This window comes from Stenella coeruleoalba (genome assembly GCF_951394435.1).
Source record: "Stenella coeruleoalba genome assembly, chromosome: 12".
Classification (NCBI taxonomy): Eukaryota; Metazoa; Chordata; class Mammalia; order Artiodactyla; family Delphinidae; genus Stenella; species Stenella coeruleoalba.
In genome coordinates this window covers 46,090,758-46,109,038 of record NC_137158.1, presented here as the reverse complement: position 1 = coordinate 46,109,038, position 18,281 = coordinate 46,090,758, and the positions used below count along the sequence as shown (strand labels likewise).

At 37.1% G+C, this 18,281-nt stretch overlaps 1 protein-coding gene across 11 annotated transcripts in view; it reads left to right on the top strand.

The window, feature by feature from the left end:
• The window catches only part of LOC307195523 (uncharacterized protein), a 641,668-nt gene that overhangs the window by 621,214 nt on the left and 2,173 nt on the right, over window positions 1-18,281 (top strand). For 6 of the 11 annotated variants that reach the window (XR_013830850.1, XR_013830851.1, XR_013830852.1 and 3 more), the window contains 2 exons: window positions 2,368-2,556; window positions 5,162-6,931. Coding sequence is in view for 7 of the 11 variants with exons in the window: in XM_079939652.1 (XP_079795778.1) it covers window positions 2,368-2,471 (104 nt within the window). In the remaining 4 variants the exon portion in view is untranslated. Of the gene's footprint in view, window positions 1-2,367; window positions 2,828-5,161; window positions 6,932-7,269; window positions 7,476-18,281 lie in introns of those variants that run through there. The other 5 variants (XM_079939656.1, XM_079939655.1, XM_079939654.1 and 2 more) reach the window with 4 other exon arrangements.

Below are 18,281 nucleotides of genomic sequence, written 5' to 3'. Positions count from 1 at the left end.
GTAAAGTTTCTGAATATCATGGTTTAGAATTATATAGATCTAATAGGTCACTGTGAATCAGCTCCAGCAAAACTGATCAGCTGGGACAAACAGAGAGATATTAAATAGTGATTTTTAGTATTTATTTTGCATTTTCAGTATTCAAAGAATTATCACCTTTCAACTGTCCAGTGTGCTAACAGCTTATAGCTTTTCCATTCTCTGCTGCCTTCCTTCTGGGTATCTCACCAGTCATCAGGCATCTCTATCACAAGCTAGCCAGAGGAAAAGGGATGAGGGACTTTCAAATCAGTCAATTTCATTGTTCATTTCCAGTACTTTTTTTTTTTAACAGATCAATGGAGGATAGTTTGAAATCACTGCGTAAACTCAAATATTACATTAACTTCATCTGTCTCTTATCCATATCGTGTCGCTTGAAATTACAAATATTACTCATTCTTGACAACTTGAGCACAAGTTAGGTTTTTAAGTTTTGTGCAACCTACAATATAATTTAGAGAAGGCTTGGCAAATTCTTGCCTATTTACTCTGTTAGATATTTTAATTGTAAAATTATATGTTTATTATAAGGAACTAAATCATAATAAGGGTTATTAATTTTCCCAAGTTCTGTTCTTCCAAATCACCAAACTTCATTCCCTGGAAGAAATCATAGTGAACTCACGTTAATGTATATCCTTCCAGATGTTTTCCTTTCTTTCTTTTTTTTTTTAGAATATGTGATATTCTGTATCAGCTTCAGCAATTGGCTACGCTCATTACATCTACCACTCAAGACATTTTCTTTCCCTCCACTGTAGAATTTTGAAGTCAGTCATTGATTCTGTATCATTTTATCTGTAAATATTTCAGTCTGTGTAGTCTATTAATAAAATGAAAGGATTGTTTCCTTTTCTAAATCTAAACAATATAAACTTTAAACGTTAAGACATAAAATGACTTGTAATAATATTTAATATAATCAGTTATCAAGATGAGCTCCAAATTCCCCAGTTGTCTCATAACTGTATATTTAAAGTTGGTTTGTTTCAATAATATTGTTTGAACAATATCCAAACTAGGTCAATTTTATTTTGCATTTTATTGATATGTATTTTAGATCTCTTTTAATCTATAAGTTCCTCTACCATCTTTTTTTCTTCTCCTTTAATTCACTTGTTGAAGAAACCTGGTGTCCCACAGAGTGGATTTTCCTGCTTGCCTCTGTGGGGTATTGTTTAATGTGTTTCTCTCTCATCTTGTATTTCTTTTAAACTGGAGGTTAGATCTAGAGGACTGATTTGATTCAGCCTTGACTTCTTTAGCCAAAAACATACATCACAGTTTGCACTGTGTACTTTTATGTGTGGGTGATATTAACTTCCTTTTTTTGTAATGTTAACTATTACCTAGATCCATTATTTCATTATACAGAATGGCAATATCTTAATTCTACTATTATTTCTTCATTTATTAACTAAAATAACTCCATGAAAAGAAACCTACTAAAATTCGTTTATCCTAAGGTACTATTAATTACAGAAAAACAAAATAGATCAATTATTATTTCTCTTAATTTAACATTTTGAAAAATATGAGTTTGTTGTCTAGCATCTTCTGAAGGTGGTAAATAAAGCTATTATTAGGGATTCATGGATATTAATATATTTAATGTGTATTGATTCATTGTAATTATCATTCATATTAATGCTCAATTGTCCCATTTTGTTACTACTGCCTTTTCTAAGTTGTTCCCTGATCCCTTTTGACATTATCTCATACTTTTAATAGTTTTTTTTTTTCTTTTTGGCTTGATAATATAGTCCAGGTTCATCTATATTACCTCTCACAGAACTGGAATCTGTCATTTTTCTAAGCTATCTTAGTTCCCTTAACTGTAAATTGTGTTTAGAGGCTGTAAGCTGGGCTGCATTGATTACATGTTGCCACTGAGTTGGTCATTTTTTCTAGGTATTTAAGTTTACAGAGCTAGGAAACATGCTTATTTTTAAGAAATAAGACCAATATGTTAAATTCAGGTTTAGAATTACAGAGTTTTTACTTAACTTCTTTAATTTTATATTTGCATCTCTTTTCTAACACTGAAAATCTTGGATTTTTAACTCCATTGCTGTTCACTTTATCCTACCATATATGTAAATTTGTGTAAGCATATATAAATTATATAATTAATAACATATTATTACGATGATAAGATAACTGGGACTTGTTTTACCCACCCCACTTAAACAATTTTTAAAAACTGAATTTTTAAAAATTGAGATAATTTGAAAAAATAGATAAAATATGTGACTAACAAGTAGTGTAAGACAGTAATTCTTAAGAGAAGGACAAAACAAAAACTGAGTCTAATTATTTTCCTAGTTTACTACTTGGACTGCAGAGCAGAGAGAGTGAACCCGAAGAGCCTGGCAGTGTTGCTGAGAGGAAGAAGCAGCATTCAGAATTTGATGAGTAAAGATGGCTAGAATTCATAGGACAGGATGCCAGAGAGAGTTGCCAGTGATCTGAAGAGAAAACCACAGGTCTGAAGAGGGTCCTTCTCAAGTCTAGGTAAGAACTGACCAGCATACGTGTGTAAGCAATCTATCAAAGCCAGGGAAAGAACCATTGGAAAGAAGCAGATGGAACAATTCTTGAGCTTGCAAAAGGCTGTTATTAGCCAGAGTGGAAAGAACTCCTGACACATAAGCAGAGTCTTCAGAGGGTATTGTCTTGAGAGGGAAAATTTCTTAGTTCTACAATAAAGGCTGCTTTTTGACCTGATAAAATAGCTTAAAAGAAAGCCTTAGGAGGACTAAACATTTTTTTCCAAATTATTTAATTACCTCTCAGGAATAATCTAAAAAATTTAAGGAAATAATATTAATAATAATAAATAACAAGCCTAATAATCTAAAAGTCACATGTCTGTCATCCAATGAAAATTTACTAGGATACAATGAAGCAGGCCTATATGATACATAACAAAGAGAAAAATCAATCAATAGAAACAGATGAAATTTCACAGATAATATAATTAATAGAATATTAAAACTGTATATATATTATATATATATATATATACACATATATATTCTTTTTTCCTATGTATTTCAGAAGGTAGAGGAAATAGGATCATGAAAAGAGAATGGCAAGATATAAAAAAATACTGAAATGGAACTTCTAGAGATAAAACTGTCTTTCTTCCCCCTTATGCTAGGAGAGCCTTTTAAACATGGTATCATGCTTGATACAAACACAGCCACCTTCAGACTTCTCTTCATCTTTTTAGGCAGGGATGCTGATGGGCAGATAGGGGAAAATTGGAAAATATAATGACATGTATCACTGCCTACAATTATTTTCCCAGAATGAGAAGAAAATGCAACAAGTCAGGAGGAACCAGCTCAAGTGAATCTTTCTACATGTTTCTAAAATTTTGCTCTTCTAGCAGTTATTTCTTGTCTGAGGCAAAGCCTCTCCCAGATTACTACCAAGCTTTTTTCCTACTGGGCTCTCCCTCTAGTTATTATTAAGTTGTATGTGTTTTCTTTCTCATCAAAAAAATAATGCCATGACTACAAGGTGGCACTCTTTACCAAGGAAATTCAGGGTGGAGTGTTCCCAGTTTCGCCTTGATTCTGATTTTTTTATCTAGTGTGTTAGGTCTGATATGTTCTTGGCTTCCTTGACTTTGTGGTTAAACGTATGACAACTATTTCACAGTTCTATGTGTATTTGCTAAAGTTTGGCTGATCTGGAATAGTTTGTTCTGAATTCATTGTATTCATTCCATTTACATGTACATCTAAACTTAATCCACATTTCTCTTCCTGAGTAGTAGAGTCCCATCTTTGAATTTTTCCTCTAATTTTATAAAATCTATTCAAAAATTTAACAAGAAAGACTATATGTTTTGAAAATAATATATTAATTAAAATAGAAGATAACCAAGTGATATGGACCCTACAATTCCAACTTTATAAACTGATTTACACTAAAAGGCTAGGAGATATCCGTAAAATTAAAATTATTTTTGTAATTAAAATATGGGATTTTGTGTGAGTTTTATAACATATGCCTTAATATTATTTATAATTATTGTTTCAATTTTTAAAAACCCTTAAATATACAACTAAAATAATAATGAGTTTTTGTGTGATATAAATTTGCTTTTTAAAATTATAAGTACATGATGGATGAAAAAATCATAGAATTTTTGAAATTAGTAAATTGGATTTGAATAGACTGTTTTATAAAAGGCAATTAAAAAAAATAATCTATTGTTCTAGAGTCTGACAATCCACAAACCTGATTTTTCAAAGACAGCAGCAATTAAAACATATGAAGAATTTTAGCTCGAAGATAACTGCAGGGAAGAAGATTCCACATTCTCTCTTCATCTCTTTATGTTTCCCCCTTGGACACCCAAATGGAAACTCACTACAACATGCCTGCTGTCTCACTGGAGTGCTGGGAATGGAACATATGCCCCTGTTTTCACCACTCAATTCCTTCTTCCTTTCCCTCCCAAGGAGAGAAATGACTTGTATGTATGTTGGGATCAGTATTAGTCTGACATTTATTAAAATGTTCTTTCCCTTAAAAAAGATATTAACATTTGCTTCCTGTTTAGTGTTACATGTTAAGTCTCTTCAGACTGTTTTTTCTTGCCTTTCGGCAAGCTTTGTAATATTTGTTGAAAGTCAAGAGGCATGTTGTACTGGGGAATAGGAACTGAGGAAAATAGGCCTTTAGCATCACAATTTACGTTACTAGGAGTGGGTTTATTTAACGTTTATTGTCGTTATGGGCTGAGGCTTACAATTCCACTAGTGATCTTGTTTTTTTTCCTCTCTGGGCTTTAGGGCTTCCTTCCTTTGGTACTGCTTTTAGGATAATCTCTCGTACCTTGCAGCTCTTACAGTCTTGCAGCTGTTGTATACTGTGATTACCTTGGAGCCTCCTTAGAAGAGTGGTGGTGGGTGGGGGCATTCTGTGATTTTTCAATTAAGTCTTTAGGGTGGCCTGCATATTGGGGCTGTGGTCTTCACAAGTGTTTCAGACTCTCCTCCATTGGTGAAATACTTTTCTCCCTGCCACCTACTCTGGCTGCAGCATTCCCAATCTACTTCCTTGAAGCCTGGTCCGCCACTGATGATTTTTCCCCTCTTAGGTGACAAAGGAGGGCTGGAGGAGCTGGAGGAAAGGAATTATAGTCCTCCTGCTGGAGTTTCTGAATAGTTCTCTGGCAAAGAGGCTCTTTGTGAAGAAGACTGTGGGACTGGTTCACAAAGGATGCAAGAAAAACCATTGATTTATAATTTGTCCATTTGTTTCTTACTGCAAAGATGGAATCAATGACGTCCAAGGTATTTACATGTAAGAAACTTTAAGTCCCTACATGTTATTTTTAATCAGAAGCGTTAATATTAATTTACTTAAATTTAACAGTATAAAAATAGAAGTTGAATTAAGGAATTCATTAGTTTTACTAGGCTGTGAAAGATATTGTGAAAAACATTTAATGTTAGAGTGATTATTTCATACATGTATTCTCTCTTCATATCATATTATTGAATACTTATTTAAGAAAATTAGGAAATTAATATTTATATTTCATTTACTTTGCCATTTATGCCCCAATATTTTTTGTTACTTCTGATGTGCCTTTCATGTTGACAATGTTTGTATTTTCTTTTCTTTTTTTTCTATTCATTTCCTGATTTCTGCCATTGTGCTATCCTTCTGTAACTTATAGTTTCTTCTTTGAGCCTATTTCTGGAAATATCATGCTGTTGCCAGCTTCTTTGATTCTGTGACAAAACAATTACCTGCATTCTTCCTTGGTACTCTTAGGTGATTCCTCTTGTGATGTATGTACTTCATGTGCCTTTGTTCATCGTTTTCCTCTTCAGTTGAGGAAAAAAAAATGCCAATCTTTAAGTACAGCTTCTCTCTTGATTTCTTTCATATTTCTGTTCATCTTTGAATGGTGCTAGGTATATGTTTGAGAAAAGCACGTTGGGGAAAGGAGGGAGACAGAGCTCCAGTAATCTGCTGTGCTGACATCAGCTTGATTCCTCTTACCAAATCTATCATTTCCTTTGCCCAGGGAGAAAGTCTCCTCCAAAGCTTTTGGCATGAAGGGTGTCAACGTGGCTCACGGCTAAGTGCTTTACTTCAGAGTTTCTCTTCATCATGTTCATTACCTGCCTGGCCTTTTTCTATGACATTTACTCCTGGCCACTTCCTTTGGCTAAGGGGCTAGATTATAGAAAAATAAATGACTTGACAGCACAATTTAATTTTTCAACTCCACTTCCATTGCTGTTCTGAATTGTCACACTGGGTCCCTAGAGAGAAAACTCTCATTTCTGCCTCGGGCCACTCAACCTCAGTTCTCTTCACTCTAATCAATCAAAGAACCAATAGAGATATTCTTTCCTAACTGCCAATATTAATATAAGAAAAACTGCTTCCAGCTGGGGTGAGAGGGACCTGTTGGTCACCTTGCAGCTTTATTCTTTGTTTGGGCAACATTCCCCAGTCTCTGGCAGAATACATTCATTGACTCTGATTGGAGTTATGGTCTTATTTTATTTTACTTTATTTTTCTTGCTGCTACAATACTTTGATGAGTTAGAGGAAGTAGAGTAGACCAGTGCGATAAAAATGTCACTTTGACCTCAGAAATAGTTTTAATTTGCCAGTTAAAATAAATAATACTGCCGAGGAAAACAACAAAAGCACAATGAATATCGCTCCTCTCTTTTCTTCATTATACTTAGGAATTTTCGGAATAGCCATTAGTAAATTTCTGGCTCTGAGATGGACTGTGAAATAATTGGGGCAAATTTTGAGGTTAATCTAATGTTTGTGTCACAGAGGAAATTAGCAACAAGAACCTTTTGGTGGTAGGACTTGCATCCCTAGAACTTATACTGTGCAGACCTTTATGAAATTCTAGGATATTAAGCCTCAGAACACAGGAGCAGACCTATCTGTTACCTGAGCAATTTCAAAGGCCTGTGAAACAGAATATAAATAAGCTCTCAGAGAGTGTCGGGATTTTTTCTTTCCTTCTACAATATTATCTTGAGAGCTATTAAAATCCCTTTTGTATTACTATCTCTATTTTTAAATATCCTCCCTGAAGGGTACATGTTAACATAAACTCTAGAACAGAATAAAGGACAAGACCCTTTTTAAGATAAATATATGTGGAGACTTCCGGGAAGATGGCGGAAGAGTAAGACGCGGAGATCACCTTCCTCCCCACAGATACACCAGAAATACATCTACACGTGGAACAACTCCTACAGAGCACCTACTGAATGCTGACAGAAGACCTCAGACCTCCCAAAAGGCAAGAAACCCCCCACGTACCTGGTTAGGGCAAAAGAAAAAAATAAACAAACAGAGACAAAAGGATAGGGACAGGTCCTGCACCAGTGGGAGGGAGCTGTGAAGGAGGAAAAGTGTCCACACACTAGGAAGTCCCTTCGCGGGCAGAGACTGCGGGTGGCGGAGTGGGGGAGCTTGGGAGCCGCGGAGAGCACAGCAACAGGGGTGCGGAGGGCAAAGCGGGGAGATTCCAGCGCAGAGGATCAAGGCCGACCGGCACTCACCAACCGAGAGGCTTGTCTGCTCACCCACCGGGGCGGGCAGGGCTGGGAGCTGAGGCTCCGGCTTCATTTGGAGCGCCAGGAGAGGACTGGGGTTGGTGGCGTGAACACAGCCTGCAGGGCGTTAGTGCACCGCGGTTAACCGGGAGGGAGTCTGGGGAAAAGTCTGGACCTGCCGAAGAGGCAAGAGACTTTTTCTTCCCTCTTTATTTCCTGGTGTGCGAGGAAAGGGGATTAAGAACGCTGCTTAAAGGAACTCCAGCGAGGGGCGCGTGCGGACCCCAGAGACAGACATGAGACGCTAAGGCCACTGCTGCCTCCACCAAGAAGCCTGTGTGCGAACACATGTCACTATCCACACCCCGCTTCCGGGGAGCCTGTGCATCCCGCCACCGCCAGGGTCCCGGGATCCAGGGACAACTCCCCCGGGAGAACGCACGGCGCGCCTCAGGCTGGCAACATCACGCCGGCCTCTGCCGCCGCAGGCCCGCCATGCACTCCGTGACCCTCCCCACCCCGCCCCCACCCCCCACCCCGGGGCCTGAGTGAGCCTAAGCCTCCAAATCAGCGGCTCCTTTAACCCCGTCCTGTCTGAGCAAAGAACAGACGCCCTCCAGCGACCTACACGCATAGGCGGGGCCAAATCCAAAGCTGAGCCCCTGGGAGCTGTGAGAACAAAGAAGAGAAACGGAAATCTCTCCCAGCAGCAGCGGATTAAAGCTCCACAATCAACTTGACTTACCCTGCATCTGTGGAATACATGAATACACAACGAATCATCCCAAATTAAGGAGCCGTGTGGATGAAAGGCTCTTTGTGCTGCAGCCAGGAGTTAGTGCTGTGCCTCTGAGATGGGAGAGCCAACTTCAGGACACTAGTCCACAAGAGGCCTCCCAGCTGCACGTAATATCAAACGGCGAAAATCTCCCAGAGATCTCCATCTCAACGCCAGCACCCAGCTTCACTCAACGACCAGCAAGCTACAGTGCTGGACATCCTATGCCAAACAACTAGCAAGACAGGAACACAACCCCACCCATTAGCAGAGAGGCTGCCCCAAATCATAATAAGTCTATAGACACCCCAAAACACACCACCAGACGTGGACCTGCCCACCAGAAAGACAAGATCCAGCCTCATCCACCAGAACACAGGCACTAGTACCCTCCACCAGGAAGCCTACACAACCCACTGAACCAACCTTAGCCACTGGGGACAGACACTAAAAACAACAGGAACTACGAACCTTCAGCCTGCAAAAAGGAGACCCCAAACACAGTAAGATAAGCAAAATGAAACGACAGAAAAACACACAGCAGATAAAGGAGCAAGATAAAACCCCACCAGACCTAACAAATGAAGAGGAAATAGGCAGTCTACCTGAAAAAGAATTCAGAATAATGATAGTAAAGATGATCCAAAATCTTGGAAATAGAATAGACAAAATGCAAGAAACAATTAACAAGGACCTAGAAGAACTAAAGATGAAACAAACAATGATGAACAACACAATAAATGAAATTAAAAATACTCTAGATGGGATCAATAGCAGAATAACTGAGGCAGAAGAACGGATAAGTGACCTGGAAGATAAAATAGTGGAAATAACTACTGCAGAGCAGAATAAAGAAAAAAGAATGAAAAGAACTGAGAACAGTCTCAGAGACCTCTGGGACAACATTAAACGCACCACCATTCGAATTATAGGGGTTCCAGAAGAAAAAGAGAAAAAGAAAGGGACTGAGAAAATATTTGAAGAGATTATAGTTGAAAACTTCCCTAATATGGGAAAGGAAATAGTTAATCAAGTCCAGGAAGCACAGAGAGTCCCATACAGGATAAATCCAAGGAGAAATACACCAAGACACATATTAATCAAACTGTCAAAAATTAAATACAAAGAAAGCATATTAAAAGCAGCAAGGGAAAAACAACAAACAACACACAAGGGAATCCCCATAAGGTTAACAGCTGATCTTTCAGCAGAAACTCTGCAAGCCAGAAGGGAGTGGCAGGACATATTTAAAGTGATGAAGGAGAAAAACCTGCAACCAAGATTACTCTACCCTGCAAGGATCTCATTCAGATTTGACGGAGAAATTAAAATCTTTACAGACAAGCAAAAGCTGAGAGAGTTCAGCACCACCAAACCAGCTCTACAACAACTGCTAAAGGAACTTCTCTAGGCAAGAAACACAAAAGAAGGAAAAGACGTACAATAACGAACCCAAAACAGTTAAGAAAATGGAAATGGGAACATACATATCGATAATTACCTTAAATGTAAATGGACTAAATGCTCCCACCAAAAGACACAGATTGGCTGAATGGATACAAAAACAAGACGCATATATTTGCTGTCTACAAGAGACCCACTTCAGACCTAGAGACACATACAGACTGAAAATAAGGGGACGGAAAAAGGTATTTCATGCAAATGGAAACCAAAAGAAAGCTGGAGTAGCAATTTTCATATCAGACAAAATAGACTTTAAAATAAAGACTATTAGAAGAGACAAAGAAGGACACTACATAATGATCAAGGGATCGATCCAAGAAGAAGATATAACAATTGTAAATATTTATGAACCCAACATAGGAGCACCTCAATACATAAAGCAAATACTAACAGCCATAAAAGGGGAAATCGACAGTAACACATTCATACTAGGGGACTTTAAAACCCCACTTTCACAAATGGACAGATCATCCAAAATGAAAATAAGGAAACACAAGCTTGAAATGATACCTTAAACAAATTGGACTTAATTGATATTTATAGGACATTCCATCCAAAAACAACAGAATACACATTTTTCTCAAGTGCTCATGGAACATTCTCCAGGATAGATCATATCTTGGGTCACAAATCAAGCCTTGGTAAATTTAAGAAAATTGAAATTGTATCAAGTATCTTTTCCGACTACAACACTATGAGACTAGATATCAATTACAGAAAAAGATCTGTAAAAAATACAAACACACGGAGGCTAAACAATACACTACTTAATAACGAAGTGATCACTGAAGAAATCAAAGAGGAAATCAAAAAACCCTAGAAACAAATGACAATGGAAACACGACAACTCAAAATCTATGGGATGCAGCAAAAGCAGTTCTAAGAGGGAAGTTTATAGCAATACAATCCTACCTTAAGAAACAGGAAACATCTCGAATACACAACCTAACCTTGCACCTAAAGCAATTAGAGAAAGAGGAACAAAAAAACCCCAAAGTTAGCAGAAGGAAAGAAATCATAAAAATCAGATCAGAAATAAATGAAAAAGAAATGAACGAAACGATAGCAAAGATCAATAAAACTAAAAGCTGGTTCTTTCAAAGGATAAACAAAATAGATAAACCACTAGCCAGACTCATCAAGAAAAAAAGGGAGAAGACTGATATCAATAAAATTAGAAATGAAAAAGAAGTAACAACTGACACTGCAGAAATACAAAAGATCATGAGAGATTACTACAAGCAACTCTATGCCAATAAAATGGACAACCTGGAAGAAATGGACAAATTCTTAGAAAGACACAACCTACCAAGACTGAATCAGGAAGAAATAGAAAATATGAACAGACCAATCACAAGCACTGAAATTGAAATTGTGATTAAAAATCTTCCAACAAGCAAAAGCCCAGGACCAGATGGCTTCACAGGCGAATTCTATCAAACATTTAGAGAAGAGCTAACACCTATCCTTCTCAAACTCTTCCAAAATATAGCAGAGGGAGGAACACTCCCAAACTCCTTCTACGAGGCCACCATCACCCTGATACCAAAACCAGACAAGGATGTCACAAAGAAAGAAAACTACAGGCCAATATCACTGATGAACATAAATGCAAAAATCCTCAACAAAATACTAGCAAACAGAATCCAACAGCACATTAAAAGGATCATACACCATGATCAAGTGGGGTTTATTCCAGGAATGCAAGGATTCTTCAATATACGCAAATCTATCAACGTGATAAACCATATTAACAAATAGAAGGAGAAAAACCATATGATCATCTCAATAGATGCAGAGAAAGCTTTTGACAAAATTCAACACCAATTTATGATAAAAACCCTGCAGAAAGTAGGCGTAGAGGGAACTTTCCTCAACATAATAAAGGCCATATATGACAAGCCCACAGCCAACATCATCCTCAATGGTGAAAAACTGAAAGCATTTCCACTAAGATCAAGAACAAGACAAGGTTGCCCACTCTCACCACTCTTATTCAACATAGTTTTGGAAGTTTTAGCCACAGCAATCAGAGAAGAAAAGGAAATAAAAGGAATCCAAATCGGAAAAGAAGAAGTAAAGCTGTCACTCTTTGCAGATGACATGATCCTATACATAAAGAATCCTAAAGATGCTACCAGAAAACTACTAGAGCTAATCAATGAATTTGGCAGAGTGGCAGGATACAAAATGCACAGAAATCTCTGGCATTCCTATATACTAATGATGAAAAATCTGAAAGTGAAATCAAGAAAACACTCCCATTTACCATTGCAACAAAAAGAATAAAATATTTAGGAATAAACCTACCTAAGGAGACAAAAGACCTGCATGCAGAAAATTATAAGACACTGAAGAAAGAAATTAAAGATGATACAAATAGATGGAGAGATATACCATGTTCTTGGATTGGAAGAATCAACATTGTGAAAATGACTCTACTACCCAAAGCAATCTATAGATTCAATGCAATCCCTATCAAACTACCACTGGCATTTTTCACAGAACTAGAACAAAAAATTTCACAGTTAGTATGGAAACACAAAAGACCCCGAATAGCCAAAGCAATCTTGAGAACGAAAAAAGGAACTGGAGGAATCAGGCTCCCTGACTTCAGACTATACTACAAATCTACAGTTATCAAGACGGTATGGTACTGGCACAAAAACAGAAAGATAGATCAATGGAACAGGATAGAAAGCCCAGAGATAAACCCATGCACATATGGACACCTTATCTTTGATAAAGGTGGCAGGAATGTACAGTGGAGAAAGGACAGCCTCTTCAGTAAGTGGTGCTGGGAAAACTGGACAGCTACATGTAAAAGTACGAGATTAGATCACTCCCTAACACCATACACAAAAATAAGCTCAAAATGGATTAAAGACCTAAATGTAAGTCCAGAAACTATCAAACTCTTAGAGGAAAACATAGGCAGGACACTCTATGACATAAATCACAGCAAGATCCTTTCTGACCCACCTCCTAGAGTAATGGAAATAAAAACAAAAATAAACAAATGGGACCTAATAAAACTTCAAAGCTTTTGCACAGCAAAGGAAACCATAAACAAGACCAAAAGACAACCCTCAGAATGGGAGAAAATATTTGCAAATGAAGCAACTGACAAAGGATTAATCTCCAAAATTTACAAGCAGCTCATGCAGCTCAATAACAAAAAAACAAACAACCCAATCCAAAAATGGGCAGAAGACCTAAATAGACATTTTTCCAAAGAAGATATACAGAGTGCCAACAAACACATGAAAGAATGCTCAACATCATTAATTATTAGAGAAATGCAAATCAAAACTACAATGAGATGTCATCTCACACCTGTCAGAATGGCCATCATCAAAAAATCTAGAAACAATAAATGCTGGAAAGGGTGTGGAGAAAAGGGAACACTCTTGCACTGCTGGTGGGAATGTGAATTGGTTCAGCCACTATGGAGAACAGTATGGAGGTTCCTTAAAAAACTACAAATAGAAGTACCATATGACCCAGCAATCCCACTACTGGGCATATACCCTGAGAAAACCAAAATTCAAAAAGAGTCATGTACCAAAATGTTCACTGCAGCTCTATTTACAATAGCCCGGAGATGGAAACAACCTAAGTGCCCATCATCGGATGAATGGATAAAGAAGATGTGGCACATATATACAATGGAATATTACTCAGCCATAAAAAGAAACGAAATTGAGCTACTTGTAATGAGGTTGATAGACCTAGAGTCTGTCATACAGAGTGAAGTAAGTCAGAAAGAAAAAGACAAATACCGTATGCTAACACATATATATGGAATTTAAGGGAAAAAAATGTCATGAAGAACCTAGGGGTAAGGCAGGAATAAAGACGCAGACCTCCTAGAGAACGGACTTGAGGTTATGGGGAGGGGGTAGGGTGAGCTGTGACAGGGCGAGAGAGAGTCATGGACATATACACACTAACAAACGTAGTAAGGTAGATAGCTAGTGGGAAGCAGCCGCATGGCACAGGGATATTGGCTCGGTGCTTTGTGACAGCCTGGAGGGGTGGGATAGGGAGGGTGGTAGGGAGGGAGACACAAGAGGGAAGACATATGGGAACATAAGTTTATGTATGACTGATTCACTTTGTTATAAAGCAGAAACTAACACACCATTGTAAAGCAATTATACCCCAATAAAGATGTTAAAAAAAAAAAAAAATCTTCCAACAAGCAAAAGCCCAGGACCAGATGGCTTCACAGGCGAATTCTATCAAACATTTAGAGAAGAGCTAACACCTATCCTTCTCAAACTCTTCCAAAATATACCAGAGGGAGGAACACTCCCCAACTCATTCTACGAGGCCACCATCACCCTGATACCAAAACCAGACAAGGATGTCACAAAGAAAGAAAACTACAGGCCAATATCACTGATGAACATAGATGCAAAAATCCTCAACAAAATACTAGCAAACAGAATCCAACAGCACATTAAACGGATCATACACCATGATCAAGTGGGGTTTATTCCAGGAATGAAAGGCTTCTTCAATATACGCAAATCAATCAACGTGATACACCATATTAACAAATTGAAGGAGAAAAACCATATGATCATCTCAATAGATGCAGAGAAAGCTTTTGACAAAATCCAACACCCATTTATGATAAAAACCCTGCAGAAAGTAGGCATAGAGGGAACTTTCCTCAACATAATAAAGGCCATATATGACAAACCCACAGCCAACATCGTCCTCAATGGTGAAAAACTGAAAGCATTTCCACTAAGATCAGGAACAAGACAAGGTTGCCCACTCTCACCACTCTTATTCAACATAGTTTTGGAAGTTTTAGCCACAGCAATCAGAGAAGAAAAGGAAATAAAAGGAATCCAAATCGGAAAAGAAGTAAAGCTGTCACTCTTTGCAGATGACATGATCCTATACATAAAGAATCCTAAAGATGCTACCAGAAAACTACTAGAGCTAATCAATGAATTTGGTAGAGTGGCAGGATACAAAATTAATGCACAGAAATCTCTGGCATTCCTATACACTAAGGATGAAAAATCTGAAAGTGAAATCAAGAAAATACTCCCATTTACCATTGCAACAAAAAGAATAAAATATCTAGGGATAAACCTACCTAAGGAGACAAAAGACCTGTATGCAGAAAATTATAAGACACTGAAGAAAGAAATTAAAGATGATACAAATAGATGGAGAGATATAACATGTTCTTGGATTGGAAGAATCAGCATTGTGAAAATGACTCTACTACCCAAAGCAATATACAGATTCAATGCAATCTCTATCAAACTACCACTGGCATTTTTCACAGAACTAGAACAAAAAAATTCACAATTTGTATGGAAACAAAAAGACTCCGAACAGCCAAAGCAATCTTGAGAACGAAAAACGGAGCTGGAGGAATCAGGCTTCCTGACTTCAGACTATACTACAAAGCTACAGTAATCAAGACAGTATGGTACTGGCACAAAAACAGAAATACAGATCAATGGAACAGGTTAGGAAGCCCAGAGATAAACCCACGCACATATGGTCACCTTATCTTTGATAAAGGAGGCAGGAATGTACAGTGGAGAAAGGACAGCCTCTTCAGTAAGTGGTGCTGGGAAAACTGGACAGCTACATGTAAAAGTACGAGATTAGATCACTCCCTAACACCATACACAAAAATAAGCTCAAAATGGATTAAAGACCTAAGTGTAAGGCCAGAAACTATCAAACTCTTAGAGGAAAACATAGGCAGGACACTCTATGACATAAATCACAGCAAGGTCCTTTTTGACCCACCTCCTAGAGAAATGGAAATAAAAATAAACAAATGGGACCTAATGAAACTTCAAAGCTTTTGCACAGCAAAGGAAACCATAAACAAGACCAAAAGACAACCCTCAGAATGGGAGAAAATATTTGCAAATGAAGCAACTGACAAAGGATTAATCTCCAAAATTTATAAGCAGCTCATGCAGCTTAATAACAAAAAAACAAACAACGCAAACCAAAAATGGGCAGAAGACCTAAATAGACATTTCTCCAAAGAAAATATACAGACTGCCAACAAACACATGAAAGGATGCTGAACATCACTAATCATTAGAGAAATGCAAATCAAAACTACAATGAGATATCATCTCACACCAGTCAGAATGGCCATGATCAAAAAATCTAAAAACAATAAATGCTGGAGAGGGTGTGGAGAAAAGGGAACCCTCTTACACTGTTGGTGGGAATGGAAATTGATACAGCCACTGTGGAGAACAGTATGGAGGTTCCTTAAAAAACTACAAATAGAAGTACCATATGACCCAGCAATCCCACTACTGGGCATATACCCTGAGAAAACCATAATTCAAAAAGAGTCATGTACCAAAATGTTCATTACAGCTCTATTTACAATAGCCCAGAGATGGAAACAACCTAAGTGTCCATCATCGGATGAATGGATAAAGAAAATGTGGCATATATATACAATGGAATATTACTCAGCCATAAAAAGAAACAAAATTGAGCTATTTGTAATGAGGTGGATAGACCTAGAGTCTGTCATACAGAGTAAAGTAAATCAGAAAGAGAGAGACAAATACTGTATGCTAACACATACATATGGAATTTAAGAAAAAAAATGTCATGAAAAACCTAGGGGTGAAACAAGAATAAAGACACAGACTTACTAGAGAATGGACTTGAGGCTATGGGAAGGGGGAAGGGTAAACTGACAAAGCGAGAGAGAGGCATGGACATATATACACTGCCAAACGTAAGGTAGATAGCTAGTGGGAAGCAGCCGCATAGCACAGGGAGATCAGCTCGGTGCTTTGTGACCGCCTGGAGGGGTGGGATAGGGAGGGTGGGAGGGAGGGAGACGCAAGCAGGAAGAGATATGGGTACATATGTATATATATAACTGATTCATTTTGTTGTGAACCTGAAACTAACATACCATTGTAAAGCAATTATACTCCAATAAAGATGTTAAAATGAAAAAAAAAAGATATGTGTAGACTCTATTTAGGGGCTAACATGTAAGAGGGACCATTTTTTTCCTTATTAGTTTTCCTTACTTTATTATAAATCTTAAATAATAATAGAAGGAAACAGCTTTTTGTTCCAGAGTATAAATGTAAAAAGAACATTATTGTTACAAATGCAAACATCATCATTCTCTGTAAGTACCTCCTTTAGAGACACAGATTCATTCCAATTCTTTTGAGACCTAGTGTGTAGACTGCATTTAGGTTGTCTAAACACTCCCAGAGTACACTTGTGCAAATGTAATGAATATCAATAATTCTTTCATACCTACACTGAGGAAAAGCCGGACAGTTTTTATGTAATTAGAAACTCAGAATATGTTTATTGCCTTTTGTTATTACCTTGCTTATCTGAAAAAGTGCCTAAGGCCATTTTTTTACTGTTAACTGAATACTGTGTAATCTCATAACAGTTTTCTATAAAATTACAAGTGAGAAAATCAGACTACTAAAATGTTGAATCAGATTATAGAAAATAAATTTAAATTCCATTAACTCCTGAAAACGTTGGAGGTCCAGCTTTCTGAATTAAAAATATAATAATTTTGAGAAAATTTTTATTTGTAGCTAAAACTCTGTAAAGTATCATATGGAGTGCTTTAATATAGGAAAAATGTAAATATGATGAACATCGTATGCACTATATTATGTCAATTTTAGATAATTTTCATGACCAAACAGAGAAACTCTATCCTTAAGCTATCATTCCCTTAACCCCTTATTCCCCTAGTTGTAAAATAATAACTCACCTATTTGATATCTCTATAGATTTAACTATTCTGGACATTTCACATAAATTGAATCATATGATACGTGGTCTTTTGTCCCTGGATTATTTCAGTAGCATAATGTTTTTAAGGTTCATCTATATTGTAGCATGTATGAGCACTTAATTCATTTGAATGGCTGAATAATATTCCGTCGTATGTATATACCATATTTTGTTTATTCATCCATCTGCTGATGGACCTTTTCACTATTGTTAATATTGCTGTTATGAAAATTCTGAAACAAATTTTTGTTTGAACATCTGTTTTCAGTTATTTTGGTTATATTACTAAGAGTGGAATTGTTGAGTCACTGGTAAATCTACGTTTAAGTTTTTGAGGAACCACCAAACTGTATTCCATAGCAGCTACATTATTTTACATTCTCACCAACAATGTTCAAGGGTTCCAATTTCTTTACATCCTTGAAAACACTTGTTATTATCATTAAAAAAATTTATTATCCTAGTCATCCTAGTGTCTTGTTATTTTGATCTGTGATTCCCTAATGACTAATGATGTTGAGCATCTTTTCATGTGATTTTTGGCTGTTTGTACATATATTTTGAAAATAAAATGTTCATTAAAATCTTTTACCTATTGTTTAAGTCAGTCGTGTGCCCTTCTGTTT